General features: G+C 41.2%; 1 protein-coding gene across 1 annotated transcript in view; it reads right to left on the reverse strand.

Moving 5' to 3' along the window:
* CFAP61 (cilia and flagella associated protein 61) overlaps nucleotides 1-27,179 on the reverse strand; it is a 291,248-nt gene that overhangs the window by 46,208 nt on the left and 217,861 nt on the right. Inside the window, exons 24-26 of the mRNA XM_078056863.1 lie at nucleotides 15,550-15,877; nucleotides 14,082-14,173; nucleotides 6,698-6,903 (exon numbers count right to left, since the gene is read on the reverse strand). Coding sequence (XP_077912989.1) covers nucleotides 6,698-6,903; nucleotides 14,082-14,173; nucleotides 15,550-15,877 — 626 coding nt within the window. The remainder of the gene's footprint in view (nucleotides 1-6,697; nucleotides 6,904-14,081; nucleotides 14,174-15,549; nucleotides 15,878-27,179) is intronic.

A 27,179-nucleotide genomic window follows, 5' to 3' on the forward strand; every position in this document is an offset into this window, starting at 1 on the left:
TACACCTGAAACTAAGAGGATATTGTATGGCAGTTATACTTCGATAAAAAAAAAAGCTCCATACTTTATGCAAAGCTCTATGGTGTTCATTCCTGACTATGTGAATGGGTGTGTTTGTTTTTCTTTCACATTATAAGTTTTGGCACGGATATCTGAAGAGACTTGTACTTGAACTTGAACCATTTTAGGATGGTTCAAACCAACTGCGCTTTTCATCCTAGGAAGGGCTAATTCTACACAAACGTCACAGTGGGAAGGAGGGAAGTGACATATATTAGGAAAAAAAAAAACCTAGTCTTTTAATTAGAGTAATATTACAAATGAAAATGAACATATATTGTGTCACATGGAATTCGGTCCCCACCTTGGTCTATACTTCCAGATCTAAGATTCACCATCTCAGTAACGAGGGATGTTCAAGTATACAGGTTCAGCTTCAAGGCTATGGGATCATATGAGAAACAGCACTGGGCAGGAAGCTGCCTGTTAGAGCAAGGGGGACAGGGACTGACCAGTGAGGAGCCTGAGACGGAGCGTGTGAGCACGCCCATTCAAAGTCACCTTTCAGAGTGTGGCAAAAAAGATGGTAATTAAATGACTGGGAAGCAAAATGCAGAGAAGGGACTTTGATTTCAGCAAATCATCTGAAAAAGGATTCCTATTATCAAATGCAACTGGCGGCACGTGAAATGAAACAGACTAGCAGGAACACTTCAAACAGTCTACAGAAAGGCGGGTGGGTGACTCGGTAAGTGGCCAATAGGGAAGTCTGCATTTTGGGAGAATGATTATCCAGCAATTTTTAGGTACGTAGGAAAAAAAAATTGACAAGCTGGAGTGGGCAGTCGTATTTCAAGGAATTTTGAGAAGTCTGGAAAAATGGGCCCCTAGAATTTAGTGTGTGATTTTTCTTCTGGACACAGCACAAGACCACGGACCACAGAGAAACAGAAAAACATTTAAGTCATGATTAAATGACTCCAATTGGAGTCTAATAAGTGAATTAGGAGACAATGTGCATTGGCAGCGTCCTGCTTAACAGCTCTGAAGACGGAGACTGCACCAGGCGGCTTTCCTAAGGGAGTAACTTCTGGAGCCTCATAGTTCAAAAGGTAATGGCAGCCTTTTAAAGGGCTTGCTCAAATCCCATTTAGAATATTGTGCACAGCAGCACTTACCCACTAAAAATAGGCCATTCGAGTGTTTGGGGAAGTGCGGAGGGCAGCGGGGCTCGCAGGAGGAGAGGGCCATGTGAGGGCAGTCTTTGAGAGCTGAGCATGTTAAGATGTGAAAAGAGGTGATTTAATCAAGGTTTACGAGCATCTGATGGGCTCACACAAAGAAGCTAGGGCAAGACCTATTCACGCCGCCAGGAGAAAGGATGCTACGGACTGTTAATTAATATAAGGGGGGAGGGATTCAGTAGGCAAGACCTTGTTTTTGCAGGGCCATCCATAAGTGGGGGAAATGAAGATGAGGCAGAGTTAAGAAAGAAAAGTGGGCACGGGACATGCCTTGTTAAAGCCTGCAGCAGGCTTCTCTCCCCTCCACCCCAGGTTCCCATTTTGTGACTTCTCCCCAGCCTCACCGAGGCTCCTTCTGCCCCCGTGTCCCCAGGGAGGAACAGTATCAGCAGGGCGGGAGGGGCTGCTCATTCTAAACACTGTCACGGGACTCAGCACGCAGGGTTTGCAAGGTCTGTGGTAGGTGTGTGTATGCTCGTGCAGGGAGATGCTGCGGGACACGAGTGCTCCTCAGGGGAAGAGGACATTCTAGTCACACATTTGTTACGTGACTTTAAATGCGGACTGGTTCAGAAAGGAACGAATGATAAAAATGGGCTCCCTTCTTTTTCCAAAGTGGCAAGCCAATCAGTTGATGAATTTATTTCTCTCTCTGTCTTACACACACACACACACACACACACACACACACAGAGTCACCGGTGGTGGATTTGTTCTCTTCACTGTTAATGATCTGTCCTGGCACTCCAAGGTGAAAATAAAGAATAAAATCCAGGCCAGCCTGGGCCCCAGACCCTCAGCGGCTCTGCCGTCCTGGGGCAGGTGTCCAGCCGTGGATCATGACTGCTCAGCCAGCACCACGTGTTTCCAAATGGCTCCAGGCAAGCCCCTGCACAGGCAGCCAGAGTCCGCACACACAGGGCCCTGACTGCTACAGCATCTGCCCCCGGGGCTGCCACCATTCCCACTGGCCCTGCCAGGGCTTGCTCTGTCCTGGCCCTTGATGGGGCGGGAATGGGTGGGGGGAAATGGAGGGAAAGCCTCCCGAGGCGTTCTTTAACCTGAGGAGGCACCTGATCTTGACATCTCGTCCGTCTTGCAAAAGGAGCAGCTGATTGACGGTCAACTCCCCCCTCCCCTCGCCCCGGCTGGAGGATGGTGGCCCTAGACGTGGTGGACCAAAACTGGCCTGGATTCGAACAAGAATACTGCTGGTGCTGCCGAGGTCAGGGCAATAATCGGTAATCACACTGTGGCCAAAATAAGCGAAATCATTTGCCCTTCCTGCTTGCAAAGAACCCTGCCAGTCTGTCTGACAACAGACAGGGCAGGCAGTGGTGGGCCAAGAATTAGCACTGGGGCCTGGCAGCATTTCATGGCACTTGAAAAGAATGTGGCCACAGCTGCATGTACACACTAACACACGTATGGGAGTGACTGACAAGGCATGGCGATGGCCTCAGTACGTCACTTAACCATGCTCAGTGACCTCTGATGATCAGCCACCATCTTCCTGCCTGCCTTGCTTCTTTCTTACAGATGGCAGTTGGCACATCGGGATATGGCCCATCCTCGTGTTGTCTCATTTTGCCATCCCAAATATTCACTCTTAGCAAATCAAATTAACTTTTAAAATTATTACTATCATCAGTTAACAGCTGCGCCCCGACCAGTGGTCCCAAGCTTACAGAGTCTGTTTCAGCACCACCTTCTTCTCAGGGAAAAACAAACTAGCTAGGGCTTTTGAATTTGGTCAAATGTGAAAACATTTTCTTTTCAGGGAAGATTTTTGACATATGGCTCCCCTTCGAGTAAAAATTTTCTTTAACAATCGACTGATTCCCCTCTAGTTCAATATTTTGGGTGAGGTTAAAGCAACAATAAAATCCTATGTACAAGCTAAGGAACAAATGTGTTCATTTTTATAAATACTTGTATTTTTCTTTATTTTAAACAAATATTGGAGTCAAGTCTATAAAGATTTGAGGAGGGAAAGCCTTTGATTAAGAAATTTGATACTTTACCAAATTTGATATTATACCAAAATATAGTTTATAATCAGAGGCATATAGGAAAAGATCCTCATATATGAAAGGTTTCAAAAATTAAGTACTCTTTGCAGAAAACAATAAAAATCCATGTGTGATAAAAATGCTTAGCAAGCCAGTAATAAAAGGAAACTTTCTTATCGTGATAAAGGTCATCCACAAAAATATATCGCAAATGTCAAACAGTTCATATTGAACATATATATTCCCTTTAAGATTAAGAATGAGGCAAGGGTGCCGTCTCTCACTACTTCTGTCCCACCTTTTGCTGCAAAGCTTAGCCACTGTAGCAAATAAGAAAAAGAAATAAAAGCTACAAAGATTGGAAAAGAGGAAACAAATTGTCATTATTTGCAGATGATGTAATTTTTCTGTGTGGAAAATCTAAAACAATATATAGAGAAATGATATGAATAAATAAGAGAGTTTAGCAAATTTGCAGAATGTGAAGCCATACAAAAAGTGCATTTCTATGCACTATGTAGCAGCAATCAATAAGCAAATGGTTATTTATAACAGCAATAAAAATATAAAGCACTTTGGGTTATATCAAACAAAAATTTTGCAAGCCATCATGGAGAAAATTTTAAATCTTTATTGAAAGATACTAAAGACACCTAAATAAACCAAAGCATATACTATGTTATATCATAACATATGGGCTTAATATCAAAGATGTCAAATATCAAAGATGTCAGTTCTCACCAAATTGATCTAAGGTTCAGTGCATTTCTTATCAAATCCAGTGGGGCTTTTCATGGAGCTTCACAAGTGTACTATAAAACTATTGGAAGAAGAAAGAGACAAAAATGCCCAAGACACCCTGAAGAAGATGAACAGATTACATTAAAATTAAGAATTTCATTTTAATTCTGTTAACTGACACCATAAACTGAAAAGACGAGGCTCATAGTGTTAAAAATATATAACTAACATGAGTGTGTATCCAGAGTATATAAATAACTCCTGTGAATGAGTAAGAAGACAACCCAAAAGAAAAATGGACAACTGTCATAAACGGGAGTTTCCCAGAAACGATCACAAATGGCCCATGAACAAATGAAAAGACACTGAGCTGTGTTACTAGTCAGGGCAGGGAAATTAAAACCACAGGAGGATACCTTTCCACACCACCAGAATGACCACATGTTTGAGTCCAACAGTGCCACAGGTGGACCGGGCTCTGGAGGCATTCTCCAGCACGGTGGGAGGGAGTTCACGTACATACAACTACTTTGGGGGAAATTTCAGCACCTCCTAGCACACCCAAAAGAAGTCCTCACACGTGAGTGCCCAAAGTGTCCGTGGCATTGTTTGTGATGGCACCTCACACGTGAGTGCCCAAAGTGTCCGTGGCATTGTTTGTGATGGCACCGAGCTGGGAACAAGTTAAACATCAATCAGTCGAACAGACGAATGAGCTGTGACAGTCGTATGAGGGAATATTATACAGCAGGGTAAACAAATGTGCGAGAGGGAGAGTTGACTTTTTCTACCCAGCCACGGAATTGACTCAAAAGTAAGAAAAACAAATTAATTCATTATTAGGAAATCATATCTATGTGTTATACTTCTAAAACAAGGGTTGGCCTGGCACTTGCTTTGGTATAAAGTTTTATTGGGACACAGCCACGTCCATTTGCTTATATATGGTCTGTGGCTGTGTTCACACTACAATGGTAGAACTGGATACTTGTGATGAGGTTGTATGCCCACAGAGCTGAAAATATTTACTATTGGGCCCTTTATAGAGAAAGTTTGCTGATCCCTGCTTTATAGGAAAGAAAGGGAGTGATTAACCAATCCTCATGTTAGTTGTTAACTTCCAAGGACACAGACCAGGTGTGATGAAAGAGGGCTTCTAACATCCTGAAGTAAGGAATCCTTTAAAAAACATTTTTTTTTTTTAAATTAGAGAGAGAGAGAGAGAGAGTGTGAGTATGAGCACAAGTGGGAGGGGCAGAGGGAGAGAGAATCTCAAGCAGACTTCCCCCTTAGCACGGAGACCAACACGGGCTCAATCTGTCCACACTGAGATCATGGTCTGAGTAGAAATCAGGAGTTGGATGCTTAAACAACTGTGCTACCCAGGTGCCCCCAGGAATTCTTTCTTAAGAAAGGTGGGATGGCCGGGGTGCGTGGGTGGCTCAGCTGGTTAAGCGTCTGCCTTCAGCTCAGGTCATGGTCCCAGGGTCCTGCTCAGCAGGGAGCCTGCTTCTCCCTCTCCTTCTGCCCCTCCCCCTGCTGTGCTCTCTCTCTCTCAAAAAAATAAATAAAACCTTTAAAAAAAAAAAAAGGTGGGAGGGACACAGAATTCTAGTATTATTATCCCTTAAAGTGTACATATATGTTTTATATACTTTTTTGTTTGTATGATGTATTCTACAATTTAAACATAGTTTTAAAAGATTTTATTTATTTATTTATTTGAGAGAGAGAGAGAAAGAGAGCATGAGCAGGGGGGCTGGGGGAGATGGGGAGGGGGGAGTAGACTCCCCACTGAGCATGGAGCCCAACTCAGGACTCGATCCCAGGACCCTGAGATCATGACCTGAGCCGAAGGCAGACACTTAACTGACTGAGCCACCCAGATGCCCCAGTTTAAACATATTTTTAAGAGGAAAGAGAGATTGCTCCTGATCCTAGCAGTCACCACCTTGGGTACTGAGAGCTCTGGAATTCTATGTCCTACATCTGTATCTAATACTGGCTTTGTCATTATCTTGTTTTGTGCAGAGAAGGAAGTTCTCCTCACCTTTCTAAGCAACAGACTGTGTCCAGGAATAGCTTTCTACTCTAAAATTCTAGCCCTCCCAGGGGATAGGATGAAAAAGTGTCTTAGCATTTAAAAAGACAGAGGCATAGATCACCCAGTCTAACCACCCTGCCATGCAGAATTCCCTTAACAATGTCTTATACAAATGGCCTCCCCCTTTGCTTAAGCACATGCTGGGAGGAAGGTTGGGGTCACAAATAGCCTGTCTGTGGTTGTGGAATTCCCACCAGGACCAAGGGCTTCCATATCCTGCTCCCAAATTTCTCTCTTCAATTTCTGACTACTCTTAGCAGCCCCATGTTGAAAGGGACTCGAATATCATCTCATCTGGGCCTGTGTGGTGTGGAGGCTGTGCTTGGATGTATCTGGGATCCAGGCCTGTGTGTGGCCACGGGGACCATATGTGGACACGTCAAGAGTCCATGCATTTCTCCATGTGACCCTCCACTCTCAGGCCAATGCTAGTGGTCAGATACTCTCTGTTATCTTAGAATAAAATTTCTGCCACTCTAGCCTCTCCCATGGGTTCCCGTTTGGCTTTCTGGTTCATCACAAAACACATCCCTCATTCACAAGACATTATAAATGTTTGCATAGTCTTAGTAAAGTAAGTGTGATGTTCAACTTACCTGTAGAGATCTGGGATCAGCTTGTCCTCATACCGAGCACATAGGTTGTTGAGAAGTTGCTCATGCTGGCCAAATAGGCGGATGTAGTTGGAGGCAGGGAAAGGCTCTTTAGAAAGGCACGTGATGGTTTCCACCATTTTATACTTGTTGATATGTATTTGGAAGTAAGTCCCATTTTTTGCATTACCTGTTACTATTTCTAAACCCTGGTGGGGGGTGGGGAGTGTGTGGGGGAAATCAGAAAAAAACAGCATTAGAAACATTTCTGGACTTTGGGAACTTTATCATAGCAATTTATTTTTCATATGTAACAGACAGTTTACATCTTACAACATGTTGTAAATGACAGTAATAGATATTGACTAAACTCAACAGAAGCTAACCCTGTGTCAGCAACGACATACTGGACTTAATGACTAAATTTTCCTCGGGATATTTTAAACTGTGATTGCATTGTTCCACGTTTCCAAATCAGTTGCTAGGTTACAACCAATTCTCTGCTATTCAATACCCCGCACAGCTAGTACAAGGAACTGGGTTTATTCTCTTCTGTGAGATGTGTTAAGATTGTTAATTTAAAAAAATTTTTTTCACAGCACCGTTTTTGAGAGCAACCTCCTAGTCAACAATTATCGGAAAGAATGTCAGGTTTTTTAAAAAAGTTTATGTTGGGGAGGCTCAGCTGTTTGGTCAGGTCTGTTCCCAGGAAGAAGGTTCAAGTTCACGGGCAGGAAGTACATATGCACGTGCTGAAGGCTACTTGTTAGTTTGTAAGTTGTCAAAGGTGCGGATGCATGGCTTTGTGACCCCTAGAAGCTGGTTAAAACTGCCACGTGAACCCACATGGAAAGGGAAGATGCTGCTCGATAAATCCCATGTCACAATCACTTTTTCTATCTCAGCCCCTAACAGCTACTGACCTACCAACCGGAGCACGCTCCCCACCAGCTCAGGCAACCAAACTGAGAACCCTCAGTGGAAAAACATGGGTGCTGTTGGTGGCAGCTGAATGTGCACTTTGCCCCTAGACTCTGAACTTAGTACACAGTTACATTAAATAAAGCTTTCCTGCGAGCATATAGATTTAAGCTTTTGCTCTGCACATGAATGTGGCATTTTAGAAATCCAAGGCAAGTTGGACTATACTGATCCCAAACATTTACTTAGTCCTGGACATCCCCTGCGGATTTTGTCTAAACAAGGACACATGGTTTAACTGAATTTTTAAATAAATTGAAACAACTGGTGGGTGTTTGGGCATCACATGGCAAGCCCTAGGGAGGAATCAGCCAATGGAAAGGGCACACGGTGAGACATACAGGAGAGATGTCAGTAGACCCTGGGTCAACCCCACGTATGTGTGTGAAACTGGGTATCTGGGGGTCAGGGAGAGAGCAGATACGGCTTAGGAAAGGCGCTGGGGTGGCACCTTGAGGGAGGTGCAAGTCATCCATCACTCACAGAGATGGATGGATACAGACAGGAAATCTACCTCCATAGCAACGCGGAAGGCATCAGCTAACAGGACAAGGGTACATCCACACAATGGGATGCAACACATCCAACAAAGATCATTGGGAAACTATATTCCACAACAGGGAAATATGTTTACAGTACATTTGATACTATTGAAGTATAGTATAAAAAGTTATATTTTATAACTTATACAGTATCGTTCTATTTTTATAAACATACATAGTATCATTCTATTTGTTTTCTATCAACACTTTAACTGTTCAAGTGGTCAATTTCTGTGGTTGACTGACTAGGTCACTGTTAGTATTTCTCTTTCTGCTCATTTGACTATCTATCCTTTCTATTTTTTAAAAATGACTATCACTTCTAACATGATAAAAAGTTATTTTTAAATACAGTGGCTGTGTTGTGGCAAGGAATCAGACAGGGAGAGAGAGAAAGAGAAATGAAACAGAGCAGAAGGAGCAAGGGAGAAGGAAGGAAGGAGGGAAGGAGGGACCCCGGAAGGGAGGAGTCGGATGCGGAAGAGTGGGGCTTGTCTGAACTCAAGAAGAGTCTGGAAAAGGCCAGGCCTGAGCCACTGGCTGTAGACGGCCTGCTCTCCGTATCCGATCATAGCCCTCACCCTCTGCTCCTGCTGCAAGTATTTCTCTAGTCCTAGATAGCCCCCACAGACTTTCTTCCATCGGGTGTGTTTCCTCAAGTCTTGACTTCTCAGACTGAGCAACGATCTCCCAGAGTGGGGGCATGTGACATCACAGGGTCAGCTTTACCTGGCAGCCCACTGAAGCAAAGGCTATTTCTGAATTAAATACACAAGGCGCTATGAGAGTGAAGAATGTGCCCACCACCTGTGTTCCTAAGATTAAATACAAGACTTTAAAGACCATTTGAGTTTGGCAATCGCAGCTTTAGGCTTAGCTGCCTCCCTTCCACCCCAGGGGTGGGAGGTGAACTTTTTTCCCAGGAGAGGTGCCTAGGTGAAAGTCGAGTGAGTCTCTGAGGAGGGGCTGCTCCCTGGCCTCGGTGGTAGGGCAGCTGTGGGGTCCAGGAGAGGGGGCACTGCAAAGAGCTCCGGCATAGATTTAGTGCCAGGTGTCCCCAGGGCTCACTGGGGTCTTGGCCCCTCCACCTTCTCTATAAGATTTCTTTAAGCTGAGGGATTAAGGAAGGGAACCCAGGCATCAAAGGGGCATACCCTGTGATCCACCCATATGACAGACCAGGACTTTGCAAAGCATTTCACTTCTGCTCACGAGGACTCTTTGTTTAGGGGGACTGATTTGGCCAAGGCTGAGCACCTCAACACAAGGACCACAGTAACTGAGTTGGTGGTGTCTTGACAAGTTTTTGCGGAGCTGAAGTTGCTCCACAGGAGGGTGATACAGTCAGCATCGCTTTCAATGATTTGTTGTCATGGTATCTGTTGGGGGTTGTTTGGTCTTATTTTTTAATTTAAAGATTGAATGACAATCTTTGGGTTGCCTCTGTATGTCTTCGCACATTATAGCTATGAGGGCTTTAAGAGGGCAGAAAGCAGCCATGCTGTAGTGGAACAAAATGACCATGCCATGCTATGAGAGCTAATCTCAACTATGGAAGTAATTTTGTCCATTTTAATGAGATCTGGCACTGTGTTAGCATAACCAGGGGGCCGTTCTGGGAATGTGGAATGCATCGAAATATTTTTCATTGACATTAAAGACAAGCCATCTACAGATGGGCTTCTCAGACACAAATTACTCTGATAGGGCCAGGCAGACTTATCTGAATTTCCTAGGTCATTCCTAGTCACAGTTACTGACAGACTAGGAAAATCCAGTGAAGTCCAGAACTCTTTCTGCCTATCGTCACAGAAAATGGCTCCACAAAATGATGGCTTGAGGCAGCTTCCAGCCCTGCCACCCCATAAGGCATTTTGAGGTAATGATGATTTCATACACTTTCCAATTCTGTGGGATGTGTCTAGTTGCTTCCTTTATTTTAAGTATATAAGTAAATTGTTAGGAAATGTGGATTTTTTTTTTTTTAAACGTGGATCTTGAATTTAAGATTTTGGCAGAGTAACTGGTTCTGGTGTAGTATTTTTCCCCCTTCCTTTTTCCTGAATACAATTATCCTTTTGAGTTCTTTATGATTTTGACAAAGGTTGGAAAATGGCTCTGGAATTCATGCCAAATGGAAGACACAGGAGTAATCAGACTTGGTGTGCAAGAAATCAAGTCCCCAGCTCTCGTGATGAACACACAATTTTTAAATTTGATGGTATCCAAGGCAGAATTTGTTGTGACAAATTTCTTTATTCCATGGTGTATAAGCCAACAAAGCATGTGGACTGGAATCTGTAAATTAGTTTATTATGTAGGGGTCCCCTTTCTTCTTTTTGTCAGGTTACCTCTCAGAGAGCTCATGAATTACTAAAGTGTCTTCTTACTTAAATATTCCAATTAGTGAGTGCTATAAAAGTCTGGTAAAATTCATCTGCACTACATTTATTGTAAGAATAGCAATTCAGTTTCTCTAGTGAAGTATTGTTCAATGGGCTCCATTCTCAATCAATTGGTTATATTTAGGTGACTGCCTGACCATTTTGGCAACAATTTTACTTAATCAAATTAATTCCAACCCCAAAAGATTGCCATGGAACCATCCTACATTTTTTTTTCTTGGAGAATAAAATGGAAAAAATCTGTTTAGATCTTCTGTACTAATTAAAAAGGAGGCCCACCTGGCAAAATGGTTAATTAAAGTCAGGGGTCCTGTTCAAATACTGTCATAGCACCAGCCAAAGAATCTATTTAAGTTGCATTCTTATTAAAACTCATTATCTTTAAAAAAAAAATCCCTTTTTAAGGGGGTCTTTATTAAAAACCTCCTCTGACTTTATTCAGAGAGAGGGCCAGGGGTTCATAAATAAATCACACTGCATTGAGGAAATCACACAGTGTCCTTGAAGAATCTGGTTCTGTCTGAAACCAAGTCCAATATTTTCTAGCTCTTGAACCTAATATTTGAGTCCAGTTATTTATCTCCGATGACCAAAGTGCTCAGCCTCTGAACACAACATCTGGGCTTCATCCTGTCTATCTAATACCCCACGTCATCGGTAGCAGATTGTATTTTCCAAAGATGGCCACAACAATGTCCCCCATCCCACATACTCATCTGCAATATGACCTTGACACTCTTCCCATTGAGAGATGACCTCTATGTCCTCTCTCCGTCAATCCCGGTGGGCTGTGACTGCTTCAACAGATGGTGTGGAGAAGTAACACTGTGTGACTGTGGTCATAAGAGGCACTGAATCTCCACTTGCACTCGGAGCCCTGAGCCATCACGTAAGAAGTCTGACTACTCTGAGGCTGCCATGCTGTGAGGAAGCCCAGGCGACCAGGATAGCTCAGGTATGATGCTCTGGTCAGCACTCCCCGTGACTGAGTCCTCCCAGCCCAGCTGAGTACAAGCCTTCAGAGGATCTGCCCACTGAGTCACAACTAATCTTCCAGTCTTCCCAGCTGAGGCTCCAGACACCGTGGGGTGGGGACAAGCCATTCCCACTGTGTCCTGTCCAAATTCCTGACCCACAAAATCTGTGAGCAGAATCAAATGGCCATTTCATGTTGCTAAGTTTTATTACACAGCAATAGACAGCATAACACTATTCTCTATGATCTTTTCTTTATTTGCAAGAAAATCTGGAATCAGACCATGTATACAGGATACACCTAAAAGAATCTGGCAGAAACCCAATGGAAATAAGTTTTAAATACATAGCATCTATCCTTCCCCTGCAAGAACCAGGTTTCATTATTTATCTGAAACTGTGATTGACAACAACATCCACCACTGACTAGTTACCTGTTTTGTTCCTTAAAGGCACTGTTACTTTATATGTGATCCCTAATAGAACCAGAAATATAGAGAAGTTGGTAACTTGTTCAAAGTCCAGGGGAAGTACACGGAAGAGTGGGGATTGTGATTTCCAGAAGGGAGAAAGGTGAGAGGCAAATAGCCTGTGCCATTTTGAGTCTGCCTCCCTTAAAGGAATTTTCCAACAGCTTCTACTTACATCTCATTGGCCAAAACCTGGCACAAGGCTAACCCTATTCTCAAGGAAATCTGGGAAATGTGTTTATTTTACATTGGTCAGCCTGTTAACCCTCAAAAATATTCAGGGTAAGAAAACAGGCAACTTATATTGGGTGCCTGGGTGGCTCAGCCTTTAAGTGTCTGCCTTCGGCTCAGGTCAGGATCCCAGAGTCCTGGGATCGAGCCCTGCATTGGGCTCCCTACTCAGCGGGAAGCCTGCTTCTCCCTCTCCTACTCCCCCTGCTTGTGTTCCTGCTCTTGCTATCTTTCTCTCTGTCAAATAAATAAATAAAATCTTAAAAAAAAATAGGCAACTTAGTGTCTGCCTCACTGACAAAAAAGCAAACACGACACATCAGAAAGGCAACCCCCAAATGACAGCAAACACCAGTTTGGGACCATCTGCCAGATGATCTAATCTGGGGAGGTTGCTGACTGACCAACCACACTGCGTCCTTTCTAGTTACCTTGAACTCAGGGGGTATCCCACTCCACAGCTTCTGCTTTTCCTGGATGGACCTTCTGGGATAATTCAGGCAGAGCAGGAGAACAATGGGTTCTGGATGGACATCCCAGACCCTAAGCAATGTATTTATACATTGCCACAAAGGTGGTTAGTTATCTATTGGTGCATCACAGATTACCTCAAAACTTAGCGACTTACTGTCCTTCAGCAGGTGAATGGATAAATAATTTGTGTTCCATCCAGACAATGGAATATTATTTAGCACTAAAAAGAAATTCCCTATCAAGCCATAAAAAGACATGGAGGAAACAAAGGCACATTACTAACTGAAATCATACTGTGTGATTCCAACTATATGACATTCTGGAAAAGTCAAAACTATAGAGACCGTGAAAAGATCAGTGGTTGCCAGAGGTTGTGGGGAGGGATAGATGAATAGGCAGAGAACATAGGAATTTTAGAGCCATGAAACTACTCTGTATGACAGTGTAATGGTGGACACATCATTATACATTTGCCCAAACACATAGAATGTTTAACACCAAGAGTGAACTCTAAAGTAAACTGTGGACTTTGGGTGACAATGAGGTGTTGATGTAAATTCATCCATCGTAACAAATATACCACTCTGGTGGGGGTGTTGATCACTGAAGAGGTTATGTATAAATGGAGATGGGGTACCTGGGAAATCTTGGTACTTTCCTCTCCATTTTGCTGTGAACCTAAACCTGCTCTAAAAAATATTCTATTAAAAAACACTTAATGTCTTAAAACAACAATAAATTATTACCTCAATGTTTGGGAGTCAGAAATTAGGAGCAGCTTAGCTTAGGGGACTCTGGTTCAAGGTCTCCTATAAGTTTATAGTAAAGATGTCTGCTGGGGCCACATCATCTGAAGCCTTGACTGGGGCTAGAGGATCCACATCCAAGGCAGCTCCCTCACATGACTGACAAATTGCTAATGGCTGGTACAGGAATCCTCAATTCCTTACCACATAGGCCTCTCCAATGGGTGGCCTAGGTGACCTCACAACATGGCAGTAAGTGATCCAGGAGGGTGCAAGTTAGAGCTGTAATATCTTTCATGATTTAGCCTTAGAAGTCACACACTGTCATTTCCACAATATCCTGTTGGCTACACAGGTCAGCCCTATTTTATGTGGGAGGGGACCACACAAGGGCATGAATACCAAAGGGCAAGAATCATGGGGCCATCTTGCGAGCTGGCTACCACAGTGGTTTTTCTGATGAACCAGTACATTATACTGAAGACTCTGAATAGAGAATTTCATCCCCCTGTAAACAAAGTGTTATATTTGAAAGTAAAATGAAATTCAGGAATAATACTTACAAAATTAGGCTGGGCCATTTGTACCTCTAAGGGAGTTGGAATGGCAGGTTTGGCAATATGCAGATAATGGTAAGACCCAGGAAGAATGCCTCCTACAGGAAATGGCAGATTTTCCAGATTTTAATTTAGTTTTTAATGAAGTGGTAATGGAGTTTATATATCTGTATATAGCACATAGGACATAGGATAAACAGAGATGCCTACCATGGTGTATGCTACTCAAACTATCCCCCTAAAGCACTAGTATTAGCAAGAAACTACCTGAGATTGATGTTATTTAACAAAATCAATGTGAATGTGCCATTATACCCCATAATATAGCCAGCAATGCCCCAGGAAGATGTGCCAACCTAATCCTGTGTATCCCGTGATTTCCCATAACCCCTGGCACTCTAACCTATGCCTGCCAAAGCCAGACCAAGACCTACAGAGGCCTTAAATGTTGCAGTGATATTCTCATTCCCTGTCACTCTTTTATTATGTAACCAAAATATTAAAGTGGATGTTATTAAGGAAAATCAACAAAGTTCTTGTTCAATACTTTAGAAAATTATCATTATGAAATTCTTACCATTTCTAGCTTGTCCCATAGTATGAGCTTGATCTAATTCTGGTCTTTGACACCCATCACTTCTCTTCTTTTCCCATGGCTACCACCTTTCCTAAGTTCTCAATCCAAAGTGAGACACAGAGCAGGATCTATCAGAGGCCATTTAGTTAGGTAGAAAATGACAAGGACTGGTATGCAGGGCTTATGTCTCTTTATCTCATGTTTTGTTTACTGGATTAGGGTCCATTGACACCCTAGGGGTCCATGGATGGCTTTAGAGGTTGGTCCATCAACCTCTTGGAAATGAACTTACAATTTTGTAAATATGTGCATTTTGTGGTAGAAGGTACACAACATTCAAAGACACTACTTTCAAAGATATTTCTCATCAACCAAACACAAAGAAATCCTGTATTACTCATATGATGATCTCCTTAGGTGTCAATATGGCTTAGGGGATGAAAGTGGACTGTTTTTACAGTTGTGAATGGTTTGGTTTATTCATCTAGATAAGAGGCCAAGGCCTGGGATGCTTGGAAGGGTCTCCTTATCTCTGAGCTTATAGTGAGAACAAAAGTTTAGCAAGATGTCAGGGCACTGCCCCACTAACCAGTTGTGAGTAACCTTTGGGCAAGTTACTGATTGCTACCAGTCTCTCTTTATGTACCTGTAAAATGGGGACCACAGTTATGATGTGATCCATACTGCATGCTCAAAATACAAAGGACCACAATGAAATGCCAGGTCCATAATAAATGTTTAAAAATGAGACTGAGCCCTCCTCTGTCACTGTGCAAACCCACTGAGAGACAGAGGAGCCTCCTCACCAAGCCTAAGAGAAACATGGAGGGCTGCCCTGAGCACTGACCCAGATCCAATGTGGCTTCATCAGAGGGAAGAAGGTGGCCTACTACACACCTTGGATCTTGGCTCCCTTGTACATGGGGATGAGTCGGTCAAGATCAGCCGGCGGCTCAGTCACAGGTTCAAGGGTTGGGTCAAAGAGACTGAGCATAGCTGCTGCCAGCTGGAAGCCAATTTCTTTGGAACTGAAGCTGCTATGAGTCCACTCATTTGAGTAATATTTATTGGAGAATTTGGTGAGGGAGCCAGCAGCTCTGATGGCTATGTCGTTGGTGTGGAAGTTGGTATCAATCACAAGTCGGCCGTCATAGACAAGACATGCATCATTGAGTGCTTTAAATGTTTCATAATCCACATTCTTCTCACAGAAGCTGAAGAACATCTACAAAGCAAACACTCATGTTATTACTCAGTTATCACTCTTCATTTTACTTCTCAAGAATGTGAATAGTCTGCAGAGCACCTTATTATTGGGGGCATACAAAACACCAAACCAAAACAACAACATTTACTCTACTAAAATGTCATAATGGTGTGCTGTGTGTGTGTATGGAGAGAGAGACAGACGGACAGACAGAGGGAGAGAGTCTGCCTTTGGTATGAAGAACGAATTAAGATACCTAATATAGTCACTCCTTTTTGTAATCACTCAATTTAGACATCCAGTGGAGAGAAGAATGCCAAGTGATGGAATATCTCTCAGAAAAGTAATTTTTTTCTCCCCTGTAAGGAGATTTACATCCATAGAGACACCACTTTTCCCTCATTTGCCTATATTTTGAATAGCTCTATCTCAGCCTTCTTCTATTTTCCTTTTCCTGTGTCTGACACTTAAGTTTCTCCAGATTCCTTCTTGGGGTCACCTCATTCAGTCTTAAATCTTCAGATTGCCTCGTTCCTGCCCTTTTAAACCCAGAAAGCCCATCCCTGAAGGATGCCCCAGAGAGGATGAGAGCCCCATCAGCCTCAGTATCTACCAGGTCTGGGCTCCTGCCTTGTTCATTCCTGCCCTGGCATGGAAGATAGTCATTCAGTAAATATTTATGGGGTGCCTACCCTGTGACAGGCACTGTGTTATAGAGGTACCCAAAACACCTCTGCACACTCCTTAGAAGTGACCTGTATGCCCCCTCCATTCTCTACCCAAATTTCAATGCTAACTTGCGCTTATCTGTATATCTTCTTCCGTAACGATGTTGAAAGTCATTAAGGCAGTCCAAGTTAGGTGTTTTTAAGTTTCCAGTTTCATTGAAATAGTTTAGTCATTTTTATCTTTACCTAAATATAGTTTGCCACCTTATTAAAAGCCTGCTAAAAAATGAACATATTTCATGGGTCCTCATCCTTACTGATAGACATCATACTCCCTGCTTCCTTCACATGCCTGCTTTATGCACCTCACTTACCTATTATGTACAGACATTAGCTGTCTTGGGCCAGAGATACTTCTCTTCCATATCCTTTTCCTATGCCCATGAATGGTGCATGAATGATGAATGATCCTACAGTAGCCACTGGTCATGTGTGACTATATACATTTAAATCTAAATTAATTAAACAAAATTAAAAATCCAGATCCTCAATTGTAGTACCTATTTTAAATGCCCAAAAGCTATAATTGGCTAGTGGCTGCCATACTGAACAGCACAGATACGGACCACTTCCATCAGTTCTATTGGACAGCATTGGACTCGGATCCAGCATCTCTGTGATGTCTTTTGTTCTCTCTCGGGGAGCTCCTAGGGCCTTTGCTCTTTTCCCAATCTCGATTCATTCAGCCACCTAACCCTATCCCAGTTACTCCCACCCCAGGCAGCTTCTTCAAGTCTCTTTAGAATTTGTTCTGCTTTATAACTCTTACTCAGTGACCACAGGAAAATACATTTTTCTGAGTCTTTCTCTGACTCTGGATCTTTCTGTCTCTCTATTCCTCTTTTTTCTCTCTTCCACTATGTTCCCATGATTATAAAAATAGATCTCCCACTCATATAAAATATGGAAAGCCATTTGATTTGAATTGAAATTATACACGAAAAAGAGTATCATCGGGTGCCTGGGTGGCTCAGCCGTTAAGCATCTGCCTTCGGCCCAGGTCATGATCCCAGGGTCCTGGGATCGAGCCCTGCATTGGGCTCCCTGCTCGGCGGGAAGCCTGCTTCTCCCACTCCCACTCCCCCTGCTTGTGTTCCCTCTCTCACTGTGTCTCTCTCTGCCAAATAAATAAATAAAATCTTAAAAAAAAAAAAAGAGTATCATCAACCTCTTGAGCCCTTGAATATACTCAGGAGCCCCCTTCAGCATCCCCACGAAAATTCTTCTACTGACCCAGTTCTTTCCTAATTAAACTTACTTTTAATTAAGTTGCATATTAAATATATTATTTCTTATTTTCCCAGATTTTAAAGATTATTGGTACTGCAATAGTATTATATTGTTTTGGTGTAGGCATTCACAATTTTGTTACACTGGGGATTTCATAGGAGTTTGTGAACCAGACTGAAAACTGAATAAGTAAATCTAACACAGTTCAAGGGAACATGTGTTCTAAGTTACAAACCTCTCAAGTGCAACTCATGCACTCCTTTAATGCCAACTTAACATTACAATACTGGATAAAAATATGAAGTAGAAATATCTGGCCACACTAATGTTGTTCTGAATGAATATTTAAGAGTACTTTTATTTATAATTCTGATTAGGGAGAGCAAAACTCCCTGGTTAGCAGATCAGGAGTCAGTGATCTGATAAACCTCATTCATTATGCATTTACACAAACACTTCCCATGTTAGGCCCCAAGAACATCTTGGTGAAGAGGATAAACAAGGAGTTTATAATCTAATTGAAGAGATGGACACCAACAAAGTCATCACCCTCACAAGCAGAGGATTTCAGACTGTAATGAATAATATGTAGAAAAGGGAGACAGCCGGCTGGAGGCTGGAGCATCTGGCAGGTACCCAGGAGGCACTACCACTGGGCAGAAGGAAGCAAGGTATTGATGGGAGTCCAAAATACCATTCAAGAGTTCTGTTTCTGGTATAATGGTGTAAGCCCCTCAGACTAATCCTCTAGCTGATATAACTATAAACTCTGGTCAAAGTACAAAAACTATTACCCAAAGATTCCAATGAGCATTGAAAAGGAGATAGACGGTGTAGGGCAGTAGACACTTGGAACAATGACCAGCATGAGGGTAATCTTCCTTATTTTGGTGGAAAGAGGATAGACTATAGTCACTTTGTGTACTAGTACAAGAATAAAGATGGTAGAGGAAAGAGTCAGTGAACTTGAAGTTACATCAATAGAAATTACTCAATGTGAAGAATAGAGAGAGAAGAAACAAAGAGATTGAAACAAATGAATAGGGCCTTAAAGACACATGCAACAAGAAAAAGCCTAACAGATATGTGATTGGAGTCCAAAGAGGAGAGGAGAGAAGAATGAAGCAAGAAATAATGGCCAAGACCTTGCTAAAATTTTTTTTTAATTTTTTTATTGTTATGTTAATCACCATACATTACATCATTAGTTTTTGATGTAGTGTTCCATGATTCATTGTTTGTGCATAACACCCAGTGCTCCATGCAGAACGTGCCCTCCTTAATACCCATCACCAGGCTAACCCATCCTCCCACCCCCCTCCCCTCTAGAACCCTCAGTTTGTTTTTCACAGCTTAACCTCAGTTTGTTTTTCAGAGTCAATCGTCTCTCATGGCTCGTCTCCCCTCCTATTTCCCCCCCTTCATTCTTCCCCTCCTGCTATCTTCTTCTTCTTCTTTTTTTTTTTTTTAACATATATTGCATTATTTGCTTCAGAGGTACAGATCTGAGATTCAACAGTCTTGCCCAATTCACAGCGCTTACCAGAGCACATACCCTCCCCAGTGTCTATCACCCAGTCACCTCATCCCTCCCACCCCACCCCCCACTCCAGCAACCCTCAGTTTGTTTCCTGAGATTAAGAATTCCTCATATCAGTGAGGTCATATGATACATGTCTTTCTCTGATTGACTTATTTCGCTCAGCATAATACTCTCCAGTTCCATCCACGTCGTAGCAAATGGCAAGATCTCATTCCTTTTGATGGCTGCATAATATTCCATTGTATATATATACCACCTCTTCTTTATCCATTCATCTGTCGATGGACATCTTGGCTCTTTCCACAGTTTGGTTATTGTGGACATTGCTGCTATAAACATCGGGGTGCACGTACCCCTTCGGATCCCTACATTTGTATCTTTGGGGTAAATACCCAGTAGTGCAATTGCTGGATCATAGGGTAGCTCTATTTTCAACTTTTTGAGGAACCTCCACACTGTTTTCCAGAGTGGCTGCACCAGCTTGCATTCCCACCAACAGTGTAGGAGGGTTCCCCTTTCTCCGCATCCCCGCCAACATCTGTCCTTTCCTGACTTGTTAATTTTAGCCATTCTGACTGGTGTGAGGTGGTATCTCATTGAGGTTTTGATTTGGATTTCCCTGATGCCGAGTGATGTTGAGCACTTTTTCATGTGTCTGTTGGCCATTTGGAGGTCTTCTTTGGAAAAATGTCTGTTCATGTCTTCTGCCTATTTCTTGATTGGATTCTTTGTTCTTTGGGTGTTGAGTTTGATAAGTTCTTTATAGATTTTGGATACTAGCCCTTTACCTGATATGTCATCTGCAAATATCTTCTCCCATTCTGTCAGTTGTCTTTTGGTTTTGTTGACTGTTTCCTTTGCTTTGCAAAAGCTTTTTATCTTGATGAAGTCCCATAGTTCATTTTTGCCCTTGCTTCCCTTGCCTTTGGCGATGTTTCTAGGAAGAAGTTGCTGTGGCTGAGGTCGAAGAGGTTGCTGCCTGTGTTCTCCTTTAGGATTTGGATGGACTCCTGTCTCACATTGAGGTCTTTCAACCATTTGGAGTCTATTTTTGTGTGTGGTGTAAGGAAATGGTCCAGTTTCATTCTTCTGCATGTGGCTGTCCAATTTCCCCAACACCATTTGTTGAAGAGACTGTCTTTTTTCCACTGGACATTCTTTCCTGCTTTGTCAAGGTGAGTTGACCATAGAGCTGAGGGTCCATTTCTGGGCTCTCTATTCTGTTCCATTGATCTATGTGTCTGTTTTTGTGCCAGTACCATACTGTCTTGATGATGACAGCTTTGTAATAGAGCTGGAAGTCCAGAATTGTGATGCCGCCAGCTTTGCTTTTCTTTTTCAACATTCCTCTGGCTATTCGGGGTCTTTTCTGGTTCCATACAAATTTTAGGATTATTTGTTGCATTTCTTTGAAAAACGTGGATGGTATTTTGATGGGGATTGCATTGAATGTGTAGATTGCTCTAGGTAGCATTGGCATCTTCACAATATTTGTTCTTCCAATCCATGAGCATGGAACGTTTTTCCATTTCTTTGTGTCTTCCTCAATTTCTTTCATGAGTATTTTATAGTTTTCTGAGTACAGATCCTTTGCCTCTTTGGTTAGATTTATTCCTAGGTATCTTATGGTTTTGGGTGCAATCGTAAATGGGACCGACTCCTTAATTTCTCTTTCTTCTGTCTTGTTGTTGGTGTATAGGAATGCCACTGACTTCTGTGCATTGATTTTATATCCTGGCACTTTACTGAATTCCTGTATGAGTTCTAGCAGTTTTGGGGTGGAGTCTTTTGGGTTTTCCACATAAAGTATCATATCATCTAAGACCTTGCTAAAATTTAACAAAAGTTGTAAGTGTATGGATTCAAGAAGCTCAGTGAATGAACTCTAAACAAGATAATAAATTCAAGAAAAACCATGCTTTGAGACAAAATAAACATGGAACCCCCACAACATCAAGCTGCTGGAAACTGAAGATAAAGAGAAAATTCTAAAAGCATCCAGGGGGAAATGACACATTAAATACAGGGGAACAATGGTTTGAATGATGACAGATTTCTTAAATTAAAACTTTTCCATGTCAGAAGGCAATGGAAAAAACATCTTAGAAGTGTTGAAAGGGAAAAAAAAAAAGCAACCTCTCAGGTCATGATTCTATATCCAGTGGAAATATCTTTCAAGAACAAAGGTTAAATAAAGATATTTTCAGAAAGAGGAAAACTGGAGAAGCCATTGCCAGCAGACCTGTAATTGTATGTGCTATAGGAAGTTGTTCAGGGTGAAAGGAAATTATATTGGACTGAAATCTGGATCTTCAGAAATGAAGACAAAACAATAAAATTGGAAAATATCTGGGTAAGCATAAAAGTCTATTTTTCTTCTTAAGTTCTTTGAAATATGTATGACTGTTTAAAACAAAAGTTATACTTTTGTTGGTTTTTCAATGTGTGTAGATACATGTCAAATGTAACAGAAAAGGGTGTCCAGAAAGTGGGGAGAAGGGACTATATGGTTGCAAGGTTTTTATATTTTATGAGAAATGGTACAATATTAACTCTAACTAGAATGTAAAAGATTAATGATGTGTATTATAATCCATAGAGTGACCACTAAAAAATAAAATAAGATATACACCAGAAGCCAATTGAAATAGAATACTAAAAAATACTCTAATTTTTAAAAAGCAGGCAAAAGGGAATAGACTAACAAAAAGCAGAGGAGACAAACAGTAAACCAATAACAAAATGGTAGACCTAAATCTAACTACATAAATAATTACATTAAATACTTGTGGTAAAACACTTCAATTAAAATGCAGAAAGAATAGAAAAGCATGGGGTAGGCAGATTTCTAAGCTGGTCCCCAAGATTCCCACCCCTCCCTTTAGGTGTGAACATGAACTAGGACTGTGATGAAAGGATCACCCCCATCATTAGGGGGTGTTCTATGGCATGGCTGACTTTAAGATATGCTCTGTGGGTCTGACCTAATCAGGTAAGCCCTTTAAAAGACACTAGGCTTGTCCCAAAGAAGATGTGAAGTGTGAGGGAGATTTGACATGAGAGAGACTCTCTGTTGCTGGCTTGAAGATGGAAGGAGCCATGTGGCAAGGAATGTGGATGTCCTCTCAGAATGGAGAGTGGACCTTGTCTGAGCAGCAAGGAAACAGGGACTTCCCGTCCTCAGCCGCAATAAACTAAATTCAATCAAAGATCCAAGCTCCAGATAGAGCACAGCCTGGAGCCTTGAGAGTCCCTGAGCAGAGAAGCCAGTCACACCATGACTTCCAACCTGCAGAGCTATGAGCTAACAAATGGATGCTGTTTTAGTTTGCTAAATCTGTCAAACTTGCTATGCAGCAATAAAAATACTAACAAAATCTACTTTATGATACCTATAAGAGACACTTTAGATATAAGGACACGGAAAGTAAACCGATGGAAAAAAAAAAAACATGCAAACAGTAAACATAAGAAGGATAACAGATAAAGGAAACTTTAAAATAAGGGATATTACCAGAGATAAAGGGGCACATTTCATAATGATAAAAAGCACAATTAATGAGGCAGAAATGACAATTACAAATGTTCATGTTCTTAATAACAGCCTCAAAAGAGAGAAAGCAAAAATTAACAGAATTGAAGGGAGAAATAGAAAATCCCAAAATAATAGTAAGAGATATTAATATCCCTCTTGGCAATCAATAGAACTAGATCAAAAAATACCAGTAAAGACAAAGAAGATCCAAATACCACTGTCAACCACACTGAACTAATCATTACTTATATGTGGAATCACTCTTGTACACCAGAAACTAATGCAGCATCATTGTGTATCAACTACCTTTCAATTTTAAAAAATGTTATTTACACTACACTCAACAATGGCAAACTATATATTCTTTATATGTTCACAAAGATAGTCCATATGCTTGGACATAAAACAAGTCTCAATAAATCATAAATGATTAAAATCATACAGAATATGTCTCTGACCACAATGGTATTAAATTAGAAATCAATAAAAATATGACATTCTAAGAGTAACACACATTATCCAAGGGTCACAGAAGAAATCATAAAGGAGATTAGAAAATATTTTTTGAGCCAAATGATAATGAATACTCAACATATTAAAACTTGTGGGATACAGCTAACACAGAAGAGATTAGCTTTAAATGTGTATATAAATAATGGCTTAAGGTTCTACCTTAAGGAACTAGAAAAAGGGCAAAGTAAATCCAAAGCAAGCAGAAGAAAATAATTGTTAAGAGCAGAAATCAATGAAAAGAGAAAACTGACAGACAAGAGAAAATTAGTAAACTCAAAAGCTGGTTCTTTGAAAAAGGTCAATAAAGTCAGCAAACATCTAGCTAGACAGAAAACTTTAGATAGTTCTGTGTCTCTCTGCTCTCTCTCTCATCAGCTGGACAAAGAGAGAGAGATTGAACACGAATCTCTAACACCAGCAATGAAATACAGGCTGTGCTACAGATTTTAGACTTTACATAGATAATATAAGAGATATGAACAACTTAGTGCCGACATTTAACCAATTTAAAAGAAATGGACAAATTTCTTGAAAAATACAACATACCAAAATTGACATATGAAGAAGCAGAAAATCTGAGTAGCCTTAGAGCTAATGAAGAAATTGAATTCATCAAAAACCTTCCCACAACATAAACTCCAGGCCCAGATGGTTCCACTGGTTAATTCTATCAAACATTTGAGTCTTATACAAATTTTTTCAGAAAACAGAGGAGGAGGAAACGTTGCCTAAATTATTTTATGAGGCCAGCATAGCCCAAATACCAAAAACTTTTAAAGACATTACACAAAACCAGAAAGTTATCCAAGGAAAATTATACAAAACCAGGGAAAAAAAACAGATAAGAACCCTCATGAATATAGTTGTAAAACTGTTTCAAAAGTTCTTTAAACATTAGCAAATCAAATTTAACAATATATAGAAGGATAATACATCATGAATGACTAGGATTTATTCCAGAAATGTAAGGTTAGCTGAACATTTTGAAACTCAATCCATGTAATTCACCCTATCAACAGCACTAAAGAGATAAGAATATGATCTTTTTTTCATAGACATGAAAAAAATATTTGACAAGGAATTTTGTCATTATCATTTTCATGATAAATCTTCTGAGCAAACTAAGAATGAAAGGTTACTTCCTCAGTCAGATAAAAGGCACCAAAGAAAACCACATGGCTAACCTCAATATAAAGGGGTGAATGCCTGAAAGTTATCTTTTGAGATATGGAAAAAGGCAAGAATGTCCATTTTCCCCACTTTCAGTCAACATTTCACTGGAGGTTCTAGCCAGTAGAATAAGCAAATAAGTGAAATAAAAGGCCTAATATGAGAAAAAAGTAAAACAGTTCCCACTTGCAGACTATTTATGGACCTAGAAAGCAATTCTAGAACTAATAAGTGAATTTAGCAATGTCTCAGGATACAATGTTTATATATAAGATCAACTGCATTTCAATTACTAGCAGCAATCGGTTGGAAAACAAAATTTTACAAACCCACTTATAATAGCTCAGATACTGCACAAAGGGAGATATACCAATGGTCAATAAGCACATGAGAAGATGCCCAACATCATTAATCATCAGGAAATCACAAATTAAAAACACAATGATACATCATATCATACCCACTAGAATGGCTAAAATTAGAAAGACTGACAATAGCAAGTGCCAGCAAGAATAGAGAGCAACTGAAACTCTCATACATTGCTGGTAGAAATATGAAATGATACAGATACTTTAGAAAACAGTACCGCAGCTTCTTTAAAAGGTAAACATTCACTGACTATATGACCTAGCCATTCTTCGGATGTGTAGCTAAGAGAAGTGAAAATATGTCTACACGAAGATGTGTACAAGAATGTGCATAGCAACTGAATGAATAAACCAAATGTGATAGAGCCATACAATGGAATACTACTCGGCAATGAAAAGGAAAGAACTATTGATACATGAAATAATATGGATGAATCTCAATACCATTATGCTGAGTGACAGGAGCCAGATATAAACTAGTACATAATGTATGATTCCAGGTCTAAAAATTTTAGCTTTAACAGGTACATATGCTTGTGACACCACCTGTTTTAGTTTGTCAGTCCTGCTGTAACAAAGTACCACTTAGCGGGTGGCTTAAAACAACAGAAATTTACTCTCTCACAGTTCTGGAGATGAGATGTCTGAAGTCACGGTGTTGTCATGACCATGCTCCCTCCTAGAGCTCTAGGGAAGACTCCTTGCTGCTTGTCTCTTCCTAGATTCTGGTGGTCGCCAGCCATGCTTGCTGCTCCATGACTTAACAGCTGCCATCACTTCATCATATGGCCTCTTTCCCCAAGGGTCTCCTCTGAATCAAATCTATAACATCTCTAAAAATCCTAATTCCAATGAGGTCACGTTCACAGGTGCTGGGGATTAGGGCCCTATCTTTTGGGGTGGGGGAGACATAATGCAACCCACAACACTGACCACAGTCAAGATAATGAATGTATTCATCCCCACCAAAAGTCTCCTAATGCCCTGACAGAGACACTACTCAAAGCTGACAGTAGAGGGGAGAAACCTCCTGCCGGGACCTGCTGTTAGCCACACCTATGAAGGTCAGTGAGCAACTAGGGCTGGGAAAAGTCACCTGCAGAGGCCGTTCCTCGTGGTGCAGAGCACAGTGGGGGAAGCAGGAGACTTTCCCTGACTCAGTTTGCTTTAGGATGAAGTTTCAGCAGGAAGGTGTGTTAGATCCAAGGCAGTGGAGAGCATTTGCAAAATGTCTTTGCCATGATTTCAATTTTGATCTACATAGGGAAATAAAGGCCCAAGGGGGCTGCTAGAGAACCTGTATTCAATTGGTTACTAGGGGAGGTTTTCTTATACCTCTACTTCCTAAGGAGGGTATGTGTTTAGCTCCAGAGTTTCCCCAGGATAAACTTGGCACATCTTCCATTATTGTCATTTTGGGGAGAAAATTTGGGTGAAAACATTTGGATTCTTCTTAATTTAAATAGGTATTGTGACATACATGTATATACCATGTCATTTTTACATTAAAATAAAATGAACTTTTTCTGTCTTTTTCACTGTTATGACTCTCACACTTAGGACAGAGCCTAAGACCTAGCAGACGTTCAATGAATATTTGTGGAATGAATGAATAAACACATGTATGAAGGAGCAGAATGCAAAATTTCCATAGATTATCAGGATAAAATGAGGGATTCCAGAGAAATCTCTTTTGCACTGGTGGTCTGCTTTGAGCTCCTGTCTAGATAGACTGTGGGGCGGGTGGGGGATGAGGGTCACCCTCATTTACCTGTGGGGGCATTTGAGTCAGAAGATGTGACTTAGGTAAGGGATTGCTATGAGCCCCCACTGGCTTCCTCCAACCAGTTTGCCCACTAAATGTGGCTAGCATTCTTTACCACAACCAATAATATATACCCTTGACCCACCCAGCCCCACACTCACACTGAACTCAGCCTCCCTTTTGTAAGGGAGGCTTCTCTGTTAGATTGATTGGCCCCGTCCCTCTCTCCCCAACTGCTGGCTTCTGCTAATCTGACTGGCAAATCTGAGGAGGTCAAGCTATTACAAGTCAAGCTATTACACAACCTGAGAGAAAAGTTCTTCTCTTGAAACATAGATAGATAGATAGGGATAGATAGATAGATAGATAATAGATAATAAGATAGATAGATAGATAGATAGATAGATAGATAGATAATAGATAGATAGATAGATAGATAGATAGATAGATAGATGAGAGAAAGGTCTT

Source organism: Halichoerus grypus, chromosome 10 (assembly GCF_964656455.1).
Source record: "Halichoerus grypus chromosome 10, mHalGry1.hap1.1, whole genome shotgun sequence".
NCBI classification, from domain to species: domain Eukaryota; kingdom Metazoa; phylum Chordata; class Mammalia; order Carnivora; family Phocidae; genus Halichoerus; species Halichoerus grypus.